Source organism: Dendropsophus ebraccatus, chromosome 2, assembly GCF_027789765.1.
Source record: "Dendropsophus ebraccatus isolate aDenEbr1 chromosome 2, aDenEbr1.pat, whole genome shotgun sequence".
Taxonomy (NCBI): domain Eukaryota; kingdom Metazoa; phylum Chordata; class Amphibia; order Anura; family Hylidae; genus Dendropsophus; species Dendropsophus ebraccatus.
Window position 1 is genome coordinate 180469660 of NC_091455.1, and position 15275 is coordinate 180484934.

Consider the following 15275-nt stretch of genomic DNA (forward strand, 5'->3'; position numbering starts at 1 on the left):
CATGTTTCTTTGACACGTACTGTTCCATCTACCTAAAGAATATTGAAGACCATATGGAGATGATAGCTAATGTATCTGAGCCACAAACTGGAGAGGAAGGAACGGCTGCACATCCCATCTATGGCTGATACTATTGCCGCTAGGCCTATATTAAAAATCAACACCAGAGTGTCTGTATATGATTTGATCAAGCCATAATAGCCCCGTGTACCATGTGCAGGTCCTCTGGTTCACACGGGTCCCTACGCTAACTCCACACCGTGTCGGTCAGCGACCGCCATCCCCGCAAAGCGTGCACGTGCAGGGAAGGGAGGCCATGGAACGGCCCTGCAACCCCAATGTCACAGGACCAGACCCAAAAAGCCCCACTAGAACCCGGCCAGCACCACCGGCGGAGAAGGCTGCCCCCAAACGACACAAGTATGAATATGGTATTACACTTACCACTGCTGCTCTCACAGAGTGGGGCAGACATAAGGTACTAACATGTAGCAGCCATAGATGGGATGTGCAGCCGTTCCATTCTCTCCAGTTCGTGTTTTACAGTTCTCCCTCTCTGAACAGCTAGCACTCCTTTATAAGACCCACATGACCAAAATTTGCAGGATATGCCTGTGCTCACATGTCCGGACCTTATGTCTTCCCCATTCTGTGAGAGCAGCAATGGTAAGTGTAATACCATATCCATACTTGTATCATTTGGGGGCAGCCTTCCCCGCCGGTGGTGCTGGCGGGGTTTTGGTGGGGCTTTTTGGGTCTGGTCGTGCGACATTGGGGTTGCAGGGCCATTCTATGGCCTCCATTCCCTGCACGTGCACGCTTTGCGGGGGTGGCGGCCGCTGACCGACACGGTGTGGAGTTAGCGCAGGGACCCGTGTGGACCAGAGGACCTGCGCGGTGGTACACGGGGCAATATGCTGCTGTAACTACAGAAATACATTACAGAGGTTGATCTAATCCTTGATAGATTCTGCTTATCGCTACTTCCCTGCATATACCTGCATAGGCACAACACTCAAGGAACTTGTAAGAAATGGACCTCATATTAGTATCTTGTAGTATGCCATAAAGGGAATAAAAGATGGAGGATCTTGTGATTTTCATGCCTAGATTCCAAGCTTGCTAAATACTAGAGATGAGAGAACCTGGAGCATGCTCGAGTCCATCCGAACCAGAACGTTCGGCATTTGATTAGCGGTGGCTGCTGAAGTTGGATAAAGCCCTAAGGCTATGTGGAAAACATGGATACAGCCAATGACTATATCCATGTTTTCCAGACAACCTTAGAGCTTTTTCCAAGTTCAGCAGCCCCCGCTAATCAAATGCCGAACGTTCGGGGTCGGCTGGACTCGAACCTGGTTCGCTTATCTCTACTAAATACCCATTGTTTGCCCAGATTCTCGCATCAAAAGATCACTTTGTTTCACAAGTAGAGTATTTACAGTGGTGAAATAACCATGTGATACCAAATGAAAATTTGTCCCTGCGATGATCAAAAGGTTCTTGGCCAACAAAGTAGTGGTGGGACGTTTCTGAGAATTGGGAGAACAAAAAGGGGCATAATGGTTATAAAAAGCACCAAACATGGCTCATTGGGGGAGAGGACAGAGAAGATGGAGACTGAGAGAGTCAAGACTTGTTGAGGAGACCTATAGGAACATGGCTAATGTAATGGAGACCTGTGTGTGTTGAAGAGCTCATAGTAGTAACTATGGTTGTAATTCATATTATTAGAAATTTATTATTTTAGTTTTGGCTATTGTAATGTTTGTGATTGTTTACAGTGTATATAGTATTGTGTTATTGTAATTATTATGTAATATTGTAGCCTCGTTTATTGTAATGTTTATTCATTATTGTTCACATTGTACTGGATTTTTGTAATTATTATTTCTTTCTGCTTCCTTTATATTTTTGTGCAACTTCCTATAACAACTATAAAAGCAAAATTCGTCACTCACTATATATGATTTATTTTACACTAGCTCTTGTATTTCATTTAGTGACCTAACCTGGCATTTAGACCTAGTAAGAGGGTGGTGTGTAAAATATAAATATATATATTCTAGGTATTTATATATACATAATAATTCTTACAAGATCATATTAGATTGTAGCAGTTAATTTCCACAAATATCCCTGATGACACCATATTTTATAATAAAAAACTAAACAAAATGCAGCAATGGCTGTGATCGACTGTAGTATTTAACAATGTGCTCAAATATCGCCATCTACTGGTAAAACAAAAACGTACACCCAAACCGAGGAAAGAGGCTGAATAACTTTTTATTTGCAAAACATGTCCCATAAATTTAAGGCCAACATTTTTTACATTGCATAGATAGAAGTAACACATGCTAGAAGTAACTAAACGTATGGGACACAGAGGCAAATCCAGCTCTAAAAATCTGATTTAAAGAGTAAATGACCATAAAAGACATAACAATATTAACATAAAAGATTGCACATTGTCTGGCATATAAAACAGGCCAATACAAGAAACTATACAGAGCAATGTGTTGATGTAAAAATAATTTATAAAAGGCACGTTCTAGATTATTGTTCTGAGATTAGGCCATACAGAGTATATGCTATATACAGGACAGCTTTTAGATAAAAGATATTCTCAGGTGTTAACTTTCAGGTAGCAGTTGTGTCTATGGTTAGTCTTAGGGCTGGGTTCACAGTAGCTTAAAAGGGGTTATCCAGGCTTACAAAAACAGCGCCACTCTTGACCTCAGTTTGGGTGCGGTTTTGCAGCTTAGTCCATTGAAGTGAATGGAGCTGAATTGTAATACCAGACACAACCTGAGGACAAGGGAGGTGCTCTTTAGAAAAAAAACCCAATTACTTTCTTTCATAATCCCAGATAACCCCTATATTACGGCTGTTTTTTTATAACCATATAACAGCCACAAATCCTGACAGCTGTCAGTTCAGATCATAAGACCCACTGTCAGGCCAAGACTTGCAGCTGTAAAAATACAGCCATATTAAGCTAGTGTGAACCTAGCCTAAAAAGTCTAACAACTTGCAGCACATTTTTGCCCCCAATCTGGCACCAGTACCAGGCCAATAGTTTCCAAGAGTGTTCAGAGTTGTCTATTTTAGATAAAACTCAACTTCATTCTATGATTGCATCATAGGCTAGTGAGCTGTATAGAGTCAAGGAGGTGGAGCCAGCCAGTTAGCCTTCATCCTAATCATGCCCAGGCTTCATTTATATCCCAAAGGATAGATTTGTGATTAAGTTACCATTGCTTAGGGATGTCATTGAAGCCTGGCTGGGTGGAATTAGGGAGAGGATATCCAAACATCTAACAGCAGCATCCACACCTATTTGTCTTTATATAACTCATTAGCATATGACACAAGAAGGAGAAAAGTATATATATATATATATATATATATATATATATATATATATATATATATATATATATATATATATATCACCAACAACACATCTGGAGACTACAAGAACACAACCGTAAAGTACTGGAGCCTATTCAGGGGCAGTAAGGCACTGGTTCCCTTTTACTATATAACAGTAGCAAAATAAAGCAAATGCAATATGTCCAAATGTGCTCAGCATTGGCTAACCCTGCCAAGACTGTGCAGCAGCTGAACCCTGGCATCATAGATGGCAAACAAGCTCAGGTAATATTGCTGGTATATCTGTGCAGCTACTACTTGCCATAGCCAATGAAAGATGCACTATAGATGGGGCAGAGGATATAATGGCACAACATTCAGTGTAGAAAGTGTATCATAAACATTGCATTACTAAAGAACAGTAATAATAATAAATCACAGTATGTAGTGCATGCTATAGACAGCCAGGTATGTGTCAATACCAGAAGAAGTAAGTTTACTTTGTCACATACATCATAAAGGGAATTCTAAGTAACTTTACCAGGAGCAGGGGACCCTAGATTAACACGTTACTGGGGTCTATACCCTATGTAGACACATAGCCACCATTTTGGCATTTCTTAAAAAAAGAATAAAAAAAATATATATATAAAAAGTATTGCAGGGGATCTACAAACCCACAACCATTGGAATTATGAGAAGAGTGACTGTAGTGTCAAGCGTTTCAGGTGGTAATAAGGTAAATCTGTCGGAATAGTAATTTCAAGACAAACTATATGAATGGAGAGAAGTCTGATCTTCCATATTGTGGGGGCGCCAGTCCCTGCTGTAGATGCCAGCACTGAACTAGAGAAGGAAGATTTGCCATTGCTTCTCCAAGGAGTCCATCTTTCATCACACATCACTTTTATGTTTTTCTATATACAGTATGTAAGTGTGAGCAGGATTGTGTTTCATTTTTGATGGCAGAAGAAGGGATTACCTTTTAGATCAGCATTGGTATGACGTGCCCTGTGTCATGGGAGGTCAGATTTGTATATAATAAATTATCAAGTAAAATGACACATGCAGTAGTGTTATACTATGGCGCTCGGGTGATTGATTCTGATTTTCAAGACTTTTACCTGAGCTATTAGTATTGTCTTTGGAATCCTATCCTAAGTCATATATAATCTACCATAAGTAATGTACGGGTATTTGGGAAATGTGATTGTCCATAGGAATTGATAGCTATGTTTTTGGATGCAAATAAAGCAGTTTTATCTTATTTTATATACATTCTACATGAGGGGATTCAAGATGTTTTGAAATAATTTTATATCAGGGGAAAGAGTTAAGGTTACTGAACAGTGGACCTCCTCTATTTAAGTGTACCTGTCACTTGGGAAAAAAAAAATACTTTTGACATGGGTCGGTTGTGGTCTTGATGATCAGACCCCCACCAATTGCTAGAACCAGCTACAGAAGAAGTGCCGATGGACCTACTATAGAAGTCTGACTCCTGCCATGAGGACAAATAGGGGGAGAGAATGTGCTTAGTGAACACTTCTCCGTGCTGGTTTCTGTGAACGTGGGGGTCTGAACACTCAGACTCGGACCGATCCAAACTTCTGACATATATCTAAGACAGATCAACATTTTTTTTTTAAATGACAGAGCCCATTTAACTTAAAATTCATTAACAGGGAATGTTTTTTTTTTTTTTTTTAGGAAAGTGCAAGATTGTGTTCCCTTTCAAGTTCATGTGCAAAAGAGGGGAAACCACAGCACTACCTGATTAGCAAAAAAAAAAAAATCTAAAATATGTGGGGAAAAAATGAATGCAAAAATATAAAAACATACATAACATTTTTGCTAGGGTTGTAGAACAGCTTTTCCTAAAATCTGAGTAGTAAACCTTTAACAAAAAACTAGTTCTGACCTAAAATAATGGCAGCTAAAAGTTGTTAAAATAGAATTAAAAATATAAAATCTTGTAAACATTTCAGTCCTGTATCAGCCTTTGCTTTCTTGGAGCATGACGTGCACAAATAACGTGGCAGAGGGATAAGGATCTCCATTCTTATTCAAAAGGTGTATGTGCCGATAGCCTGCAAAATACAAGAGGAGCAAAAGGAGAATACAAACAGGAATTAGTTATAACTGGAAAACCTTATGGTATCCCAGCTTGTACATCAAACTAAAGGACCACTTTGAAAGGGGTACTCAGAAAATTGTATTTGAATAACTCATTGATAAAGTGTCATCACTAGTAGTACTGGCTTCATTGAAATGCAAAATAGAACTACAAAATGTGTATTTTCCATAGCTTGTCCCTCTCTCCCAAGACAACTCATCATCCTCTGACGGTTGGAACTGGTCTCTGGAATCTAGACCCTTCCTGTGTGATGTCAGCATCTCTCACAAGCCCTTTCAGCCTGAAAGACTTGAGAAAGAAGCCATTTATAAATCTGTACAACAATCTGACACCAGTTGATTCAAAAACTTTTTCCTGAGGAGTACCCCTTTAAGTTCAATGCCAGGAAGAGGTCACGCCTCCTCCCTGCCTTGCTGTTCATCCTCCCCCCCACTCAGGCAAGCATGGAAAAGATAAAAAACTTTGACTCTTCCGCGGCATACGCCAGGGGCGCATGTTTTATGATCGTGGCCATGCTGGTACACGATCAGAAAATCAGGATGTATTCACATAATAAATATATGTCTGTTGCTTATATTTTTACCTAGTTGTAAACTGGTCAGTGGAAGCGTGTACTGTCCTACAAAGTCATTCCTTGAAGAAGCGTCGTAATCCTCCACCAAGAATCTTACTAAGGCAAGAGCGGGCACATCAATCTCAAACTCAAAATGTTCATTCCACATGGGATTGAAGCCTAAAACAGGTCAGAAATAAGAAATTGAGAAAAAAAAAGTATGAGTTGCTTGGATAGTATAAATAAAACAATTTTAAGAATTACAGAAATCTTTCACAAAAACAATGCTTATACTGCACAAAAAGGCTACACAGAAAAAACAATCTGCATTTTTATGGTCTGTAAGGCAAAATGAGTCTCAAACTTATCTTTTTTCTTCTATTATTTTTATTTATTTATTTAAAAAACGCCCTTAATTCCAGAGCGCTATACAAGCGATAGGGGTAACAAACAGGAACATTACAAGATCAAAAACACATTACATGAAGGAAAATGGCAGACTGGTACATGGCGAAGAGGTCCCTGCCCGCGAGCGTGTGCAAAATTACAATCTATAAAATTTTGCCCAGATTATGCAGGTTGTAAGAGTCCCAAAAACATGCTAAAAAGTTTTTTGTTTTTTTTTTAATGTATGCTTTTTCAGATTTTCTTAACCATTCCATATGCTGATTACCCATAAGTAGTCATCAGGGCAGGGTCTGAATCCCGACTAGTCACAGCTGGTCGGAAACCTTCTGTAATCACGCCTGCAGTGGCCAGCTCCTCATTGGTAACTCAGGCAGAGATGAGTTACTACAGAAGATTTCCCCCCAGCCATGAGCAGTTGTTTTTCAAACACCGTTCCAATGCTTACTTAACAGGTAATATGGCATATGGTGTGAGAATGATTAAAGTATTTTTTTTTGGGGGGGGGGCAGAAGCACAGCATGTGAAACAGTTTAGATATATGTAAGAAGATCTTGCAGCCAGGGCCGTCTTACCCATTGGGCAGGGTAGGCGGCTGCCCGGGGGCCCTTGCGTCCTAGGGGGCCCCCTGCCCTCTGGGACACACCTGTATTTTTTTGCTTTATAAGACGCACTTATAAAACTAAGTGCGTCCTATAAAGCGAAGACGGCTTCCAAGCAGGGCTGAGCACCGCAAGGAAGCCGTCCCGCCCGCCCCCTGTATTGCCGCTCACTAAGCATATGCATAGTGAGCGGCCCTGAGCCACCCCCTCCGCCCGCCCAGCCCGCCCCTTCTATCGCTTCTCAGCTGAGCCGATCAGAAGCCCAGGAAAGTGCAATGAGCAGCACTTTCCTGGGCTTCTGATAGGCTCAGCCAAGCGGCGATAGAAGGGGCAGGCAGTCCAGGAACTCACCCGTCCGGCGGCCCCAGCAGCTCCTCTCCCGGCAGCGCGCACTCCCGTCATCCTCCGGCACAGGCAGCGGGGTACAGAGACGCTGCCTGTGTCCTGGATGTGTCATGCAGCAGGACACTTCCGGCACAGGCAGTCTCTCTGTACCCCGCTGCCAGTGCCCGGAGGATGATGGGAGTGGCGCGCTGCCGGGAGAGGAGCAGCTGGGGCCGCCGGACAGGTGAGTAACTGGTTTGTTGTTTTGGGGGGCACTGGCTACTATGGGGGGGGGGACCGGCTACTATAGGGGTCACTGGCTACTATGGGGGGCACTGGCTACTATGGGGAGCACTGGCTACTATAGGGGTACTGGCTACTATGGGGAGCACTGGCTACTATGGGGGCACTGGCTACTATAGGGGTACTGGCTACTATAGGGGGCACTGGCTACTATAGGGGGCACTGGCTACTATAGGGGGCACTGGCTACTATAGGGGGCACTGGCTACTATAGGGGGCACTGGCTACTATAAGGGTACTGGCTACTATAAGGGTACTGGCTACTATGGGGGGCACTGGCTACTATGGGGGCACTGGCTACTATGGGGGCACTGGCTACTATGGGGGGCACTGGCTACTATGGGGGCACTGGCTACTATGGGGGGCACTGGCTACTATGGGGGGCACTGGCTACTATGGGGGCACTGACTACTATAGGGGTACTAGCTACTATGGGGAGCACTGGCTACTATAGGGGTATTGGCTACTGTGGGGGTACTGGCTACTATGGGGGGCACTGGCTACTGTGGGGGTACTGGCTACTATTAGGGGCACTGGCTACTATAGGGGTACTGGCTACTATGGGGGGCACTGGCTACTATGGGGGGCACTGGCTACTATGGGGGGCACTGGCTACTATGGGGGGCACTGGCTACTATGGGGGGCACTGGCTACTATAGGGGTACTGGCTACTATGGGGGGCACTGGCTACTATAGGGGTACTGGCTACTATGGGGGGCACTGGCTACTATGGGGGGCACTGGCTACTATGGGGGGTACTGGCTACTATTGGGGGCACTATATGGGGGAATTGACTACTATGGGGGGGCACTATATGCAAAGATGTGGGGGATTTGATGGCGGCGGTTGGGGGGGGGGCCCAATTCGCACCTCTGCCCAGGGGCCCATAATGCTGTTAAGACAGCCCTGCTTGCAGCAAGTGTTTACTTAGCAAAATTGGGATGATTGGTTCCTTTAACCCCTTAAGGTCCAAGCCAATTTTCGTTTTTGCGCTTTTGCTTTTTCCATTTTATGTTTAAAAGTCCATAGCGCTTGCATTTTTTCACCTAGAGACTTATATGAGTGCTTATTTTTTGCGAAACGAATTGTACTTTGCAATTACAGGCATAATTTTTCCATAAAATATGTTGTGAAACCGGAAAAAAATCATTTGCGCTGTAAAATTGAAAAAAAAAACGAATTTGTTTTGATTTCGGGGAGATTTGCATTTACGCCGTTCGCCCTATGGTAAAACTGACTTGTTATGCATGTTCCTCAAGTCGTTACGATTACTATGATATATAACATGTATAACTTATATTGTATCGGATGGCCTGTAAAAAATTCAAACCATTGTTAACAAATATATGTCACTTAAAATCGCTCCATTCCCAGGCTTATAGCGCTTTTATCCTTTGGTCTATGGGGCTGTGTGAGGTGTCAGTTTTTGCGCCATGATGCGTTCTTTCTACCGGTACCTTGATTGCGCATATACGACTTTTTGATCGCTTTTTATTACATTTTTTCTGGATTTGATGCGACCAAAAATGCGCAATTTTGCACTTTGGAATTTTTTTGCGCTTACGCCGTTTACCGTGCGAGATCAGGAATGTGATTAATTAATAGTTCGGGCGATTACGCGCGCGGCGATACTAAATATGTCTATTTATTTATTTATTAATTTATATTTATAAAATGGGAAAAGGGGGGTGATTTGGACTTTTATTAGGGGAGGGGATTTTTTATTAATAAAAACACTTTTTTACTTTTTTTTTTACATGGACTAGAAGCCCCCCTGGGGGGCTTGTATATACACAGCAATGATCTCTCATAGAGATCAATGCTGTGTATATACACAGCAAAGATCCATTAGATCGGTCATAGATTGCTATGGCCTGCTGCAGGCCATAGCAATCTATTGCCGAGCCGGGATCAGCGTCATTCTGACGCTGAGGCCCGGCACGGCCAGAAGAACGGATCTCCCCCCTGTGATCGCATCGTGGGGGGGAGATCCGACCCACTAGACACCAGGGATGTGATGTCTGAAGCCCTTCAATGCAGCTGTCAGGTTTGACAGCTGCATTGAAGTGCTTAATTAGCCGACGCGGCAACGGGACCCGCGCCGGCTAACAGAGGCACTGCCCGGCTGCACGTGTCAGCCGGGATCAGCGCCGTTCAGAGCGGGGTCCCGGCGGGACCCCGCTCTGAACACCCCCCGCGGCGCCATGACGTATTAGATACGTCATGGGTCGCTAAGGGGTTAAAGGGGTTAGCTGCCACTTAAAAACTTTTTATATGCTTCTGCCAATATATAAAAAACATGCAAAAGAACACTGCAGAGACACCATCACATGTCTCGACGTCAGTGAACTAGCCAGACCTTCCCTCCGGGAAGGAACAACCAAGCCAAAGCGTTCTCCAGTCAAGGAAACCACCTCAGCAAGGTATCCATCCACAGACAGCTGTTTCGGGGTTTTTGCCCCTCATCAGTGTGGAGTAGGTTTCTGGCTAGTGGGAGCAATGACTAGTATGTGCATGCAAAAGGACGCTGGTTGACCTCAGGGAGATCAACCAAAACACCGCAGAGACACCATCACGTGTCTCAACGTCAGTGTATTCTAGAACATTGCCCCCTGGGAAATCGAAAAGTTCACTGACGTCGAGACATGTGATGGTGTCTCTGCAGTGTTCTTTTGCATATTCGATTTCCCAGGGGGCAATGTTCTAGAATACACTGACGTTGAGACACGTGATGGTGTCTCTGCGGTGTTTTGGTTGATCTCCCTGAGGTCAACCAGCGTCCTTTTGCATGCACATACTAGTCATTGCTCCCACTAGCCAGAAACCTACTCCACACTGATGAGGGGCAAAAACCCCGAAACAGCTGTCTGTGGATGGATACCTTGCTGAGGTGGTTTCCTTGACTGGAGAACGCTTTGGCTTGGCTGTTCCTTCCCGGAGGGAAGGTCTGGCTAGTTCACTGACGTCGAGACATGTGATGGTGTCTCTGCAGTGTTCTTTTGCATATTCGATTTCCCAGGGGGCAATGTTCTAGAATACACTGACGTTGAGACACGTGATGGTGTCTCTGCGGTGTTTTGGTTGATCTCCCTGAGGTCAACCAGCGTCCTTTTGCATGCACATACTAGTCATTGCTCCCACTAGCCAGAAACCTCCACACTGATGAGGGGCAAAAACCCCGAAACAGCTGTCTGTGGATGGATACCTTGCTGAGGTGGTTTCCTTGACTGGAGAACGCTTTGGCTTGGTTGTTCCTTCCCGGAGGGAAGGTCTGGCTAGTTCACTGACGTCGAGACATGTGATGGTGTCTCTGCAGTGTTCTTTTGCATATTCGATTTCCCAGGGGGCAATGTTCTAGAATACACTGACGTTGAGACACGTGATGGTGTCTCTGCGGTGTTTTGGTTGATCTCCCTGAGGTCAACCAGCGTCCTTTTGCATGCACATACTAGTCATTGCTCCCACTAGCCAGAAACCTACTCCACACTGATGAGGGGCAAAAACCCCGAAACAGCTGTCTGTGGATGGATACCTTGCTGAGGTGGTTTCCTTGACTGGAGAACGCTTTGGCTTGGTTGTTCCTTCCCGGAGGGAAGGTCTGGCTAGTTCACTGACGTCGAGACATGTGATGGTGTCTCTGCAGTGTTCTTTTGCATATTCGATTTCCCAGGGGGCAATGTTCTAGAATACACTGACGTTGAGACACGTGATGGTGTCTCTGCGGTGTTTTGGTTGATCTCCCTGAGGTCAACCAGCGTCCTTTTGCATGCACATACTAGTCATTGCTCCCACTAGCCAGAAACCTACTCCACACTGATGAGGGGCAAAAACCCCGAAACAGCTGTCTGTGGATGGATACCTTGCTGAGGTGGTTTCCTTGACTGGAGAACGCTTTGGCTTGGTTGTTCCTTCCCGGAGGGAAGGTCTGGCTAGTTCACTGACGTCGAGACATGTGATGGTGTCTCTGCAGTGTTCTTTTGCATATTCGATTTCCCAGGGGGCAATGTTCTAGAATACACTGACGTTGAGACACGTGATGGTGTCTCTGCGGTGTTTTGGTTGATCTCCCTGAGGTCAACCAGCGTCCTTTTGAATATATAAAAAACAAACATCTTATCACTACCTCTTAACATTCCCCTGGTGTCCTCCTGCGGCTTCATCTGGTCCTCCTTAACTGCAGTTACTGCCACATCTGCAGATGAATTTGTCTCGGCAGTGACAGCCTGCTCAGCCAATCACTGACTGGGATGGAACAACAAAGTGACCACCAACTAGCTGAGCAGGCTGTCACTGCTGAGATGAGTTTGTCTCGGTAGTGGCAGCGGCTGTGGTCAGTGGTGAACCCAGAGGCACTGCAAAAGGACACCAGGGGAGTGCGGGGAGGTAAGGATAAGATGTTTATTTTGTTTTAAAAAATGGCAGCAACATATACAAAGATTTTAAGTTCCGGATAACCCCTTAAAATGGCTCAAAAGAAGTCCCTGCTTCTTAATTTCATGTCTGTAATAATAACTAACCTAAAAGTCACCTGACAAAAAAAATTTACCACTGGATCTAATTTTTTTGTTTTTGTAGAAACGCTGTTGGACAGTTAACATTAAATTAAAAAAAATTACAGAATATTAAGTGTGCACACAGCCTAGATGTAAAGGATTGATCCTTCTTACCATTGTTCTCAACCACCTTTGTGAGCTTCTTCTCTCTGTCCCGTGCCACCCCCAATATCTCCACAGTCACAAAGGGGTCTACTATTGAGCTCTTCTTCTTGTTCACTTTTGGTAGCTGCTGTCCAGAGATGACCTTAACAACACATTAAGTTCCTATGTTAGTAACACATACTTTGTATCAGCTAAGAAAAATATGAAAGGTCCATAAGCACTGATTGTACACATTTTTTAAAAGTCAATACTTTACCATGATGTTGAGCTTTTTCGGAGTCCACCACTCTCCATCCTGAATGGACTTTGGATTGAATTTAGACTGATTGTATCGGAGGAACGAAGGCTTAAGAATATAGCCACAGAAGCCATTGTCACGGAATCTGCCTTGATAGACATCCATCTCTGCACATGGGGTCTGGAAATTCAAGGCCACTAAAAAAAAAAAAGGTCACAAACAATGTTAAAGAGTACCTGTCGTCAAAAATAACTTTTGACATGTCATCAAGCATGTCAAAAGTTATTGATCGCAGCAGGTCAAGAGACACAGCTGAGGAGGGACCGCAGCAGCCATGCCATTAACTCCCCAGCTGTATCTCCGATACTACTCTGTCTGTCACTGGGAGTCTATGAAACTACTTTGGTGGTCAGAGCAAACGGCTGGGAAGAGGATTGCGCTGCTGCTGCATCCTCTCCCTGGCTATATCAACTGATCACAGCGGGTCTCAGCAGTGACACATGGCGAAATCAAAAACTTTTGACTTGTCTGGTGACATGTCAAAAGGTATTTTCGATGACAGGGGCTCTTTAAAGGGAATCTATCACTAGGTTTGTTCTGCCTTAAAAGAGGGCAGCATAACCTAGTGACAGAAATTCTGAACAGATCAGTGCATTACTTACATAATTTTTTTTAGCCGTTCTCCTGATATGCAGGAGAATAGGATTCTTGCCACACCCCTCCTCCCGCCCTCCAGCTGCTGATTGACTGCCTATACACAGCATGGATAGATAACTGCCAATCAGCGGCTGGTGGGAGGAGTTTTCTGCTTCTCATGAATATTCAGGACTACTGGGCTGATGTACATAATGGAGAGGACTACTTATTGTCCATGTTATTCAGGAGGATATCTCTAGATCAGCTGCACAGAACAATGTAAGTGATACATCATTGTGTTTGGCTTCTGACACTAGTTTATGCTACCCTTCGATAGGACAGCAGAAACCTACTGACAGAGTCTCTAAGTTACTATCACAACTACAAATAATAGAAACCTATGAAGAGATACGAGTAGGACACAAAAACTTTCCATTTGAAATACTTATTTGTAATTTTCTATGTGCTCAGGATTTACTGATTCATTCCTGAATCTTTTTTGCTGACCTTAAAAAACCTGCCAATGTCACAAATGTAGCTGGCACTGGATTACAATTATGGCAGCAGAAAGACCCAGCACACATAAAAATATAGTACATTTCATTTGCTTGAGCATAAAAGATTAAAGCAAAGGAAAAAAAAAAAAGAAATCTGTCCTATAATATCCCGAGCACAGATGGTAATATATTTGGATATAGCTCTGCTTTAAAAAACTGACTTTCTTCTTGGTGATAAATCCATTTATTTAGTACAATAGTTTCTGATCTGTCACGATCCAATTTTCAGCTCATAAAAGGAAGGATTTATTTTTTGAAGGACATTTTAAAATACAGAACCAAAAAGAACGGGAATGTGTCAGCTTCTTGAAAATCCAGCATGACAGATTAATTTACATGACAGGACAGCCTGATTTTTACTGTCAGGGGGAACTAAAATAATCAGTTTGAAACCCCACAACACGACTATGAACCCACAATATAGCAAGTATTAAAATGTAACATGATGCTAATATGGGTTGTACTAGCATTTGATGATCAGGCATCAATATGTCAATATATGTTACACCAAATGAAATAATTTACCACCCGTCTCTTTTTTTTATCCGATCTCAAGTTCAATGGTAGGGAACCTTGGCCGACCAGCTGTTACAAAACTACAACTTCCATCATGCCTGGACAGCCAAAGCTTTAGCTTTGGCTGTCCAGGTATGATGAGAGTTGTAGTTTTGCAACAGCTGAAGAGCCAAGGTTCCCTACCCCTGCCCTAGTTGGATCATTGCCATTATGTACCAATGCAAATAGAGGGACATATGTGTAAAGTAAAACTAATAATTTCGGTCTTTGGTTCTATAGCAATATCGTAGATTAATTACTGTAATGTTGACAAGTGATCTAATAGAATACTGCATTAATAAACTGGAAAATATATAGTAGCTCACTAAACTTATAAGAGCACTGAGGTGAAACAAGATAAGTACACTACCCAAAATGTGCAATATTATAAATTAGAGATGAGCGAACCTGGAGCATGCTCAAGTCGATCCGAACCCGAACTTTCGGCATTTGATTAGCGGTGGCTGCTGAACTTGGATAAAGCCCTAAGGCTATGTGGAAAACATAGATAGAGTCTGCATTGGCTGCATCCACGTTTTCCAGACAACCTTAGAGCTTTATACAAGTTCAGCAGCCCCAACTAATCAAATGCCGAACGTTCGGGTTCGGATCGACTCGAACCCGAACTCGGTTCGCTCATCTCTAATTATAATATAATATTGTTGATTTATATTATATTATAATATAATGTGTTGATTAAACTGCATGGGCTACTAGTTTGAACACTTTGAGGACAGACACTGTTATTTTTATACTCCATTAATAAATGTTTCCAATGGCTATTTAGTACTGAATAATAATATATTTATTCATATCGCGCCAACATATTTCACAGTGCTGTACATAGTTGTGTATGTACTGAATATGTTGGCCCAATAAAGATATTGATGAATGTATGGTAGTTGGAAAATGTACTGCAGTTGATTCACA

General features: G+C 43.2%; 1 protein-coding gene across 3 annotated transcripts in view; it reads right to left on the reverse strand.

Annotated features, from left to right (window-relative positions):
* Nucleotides 1-2270: 2270 nt before the first annotated feature.
* The window catches only part of PLCD1 (phospholipase C delta 1), an 89702-nt gene continuing 76697 nt past the window's right edge, over nt 2271-15275 (reverse strand). For all 3 annotated transcript variants that reach the window (XM_069958825.1, XM_069958824.1, XM_069958823.1), the window contains exons 12-15: nt 12616-12794; nt 12369-12501; nt 6099-6248; nt 2271-5468 (exon numbers count right to left, since the gene is read on the reverse strand). In XM_069958825.1, the coding sequence (XP_069814926.1) occupies nt 5374-5468; nt 6099-6248; nt 12369-12501; nt 12616-12794 (557 nt within the window). In that variant the 3' untranslated portion in view covers nt 2271-5373. The remainder of the gene's footprint in view (nt 5469-6098; nt 6249-12368; nt 12502-12615; nt 12795-15275) is intronic.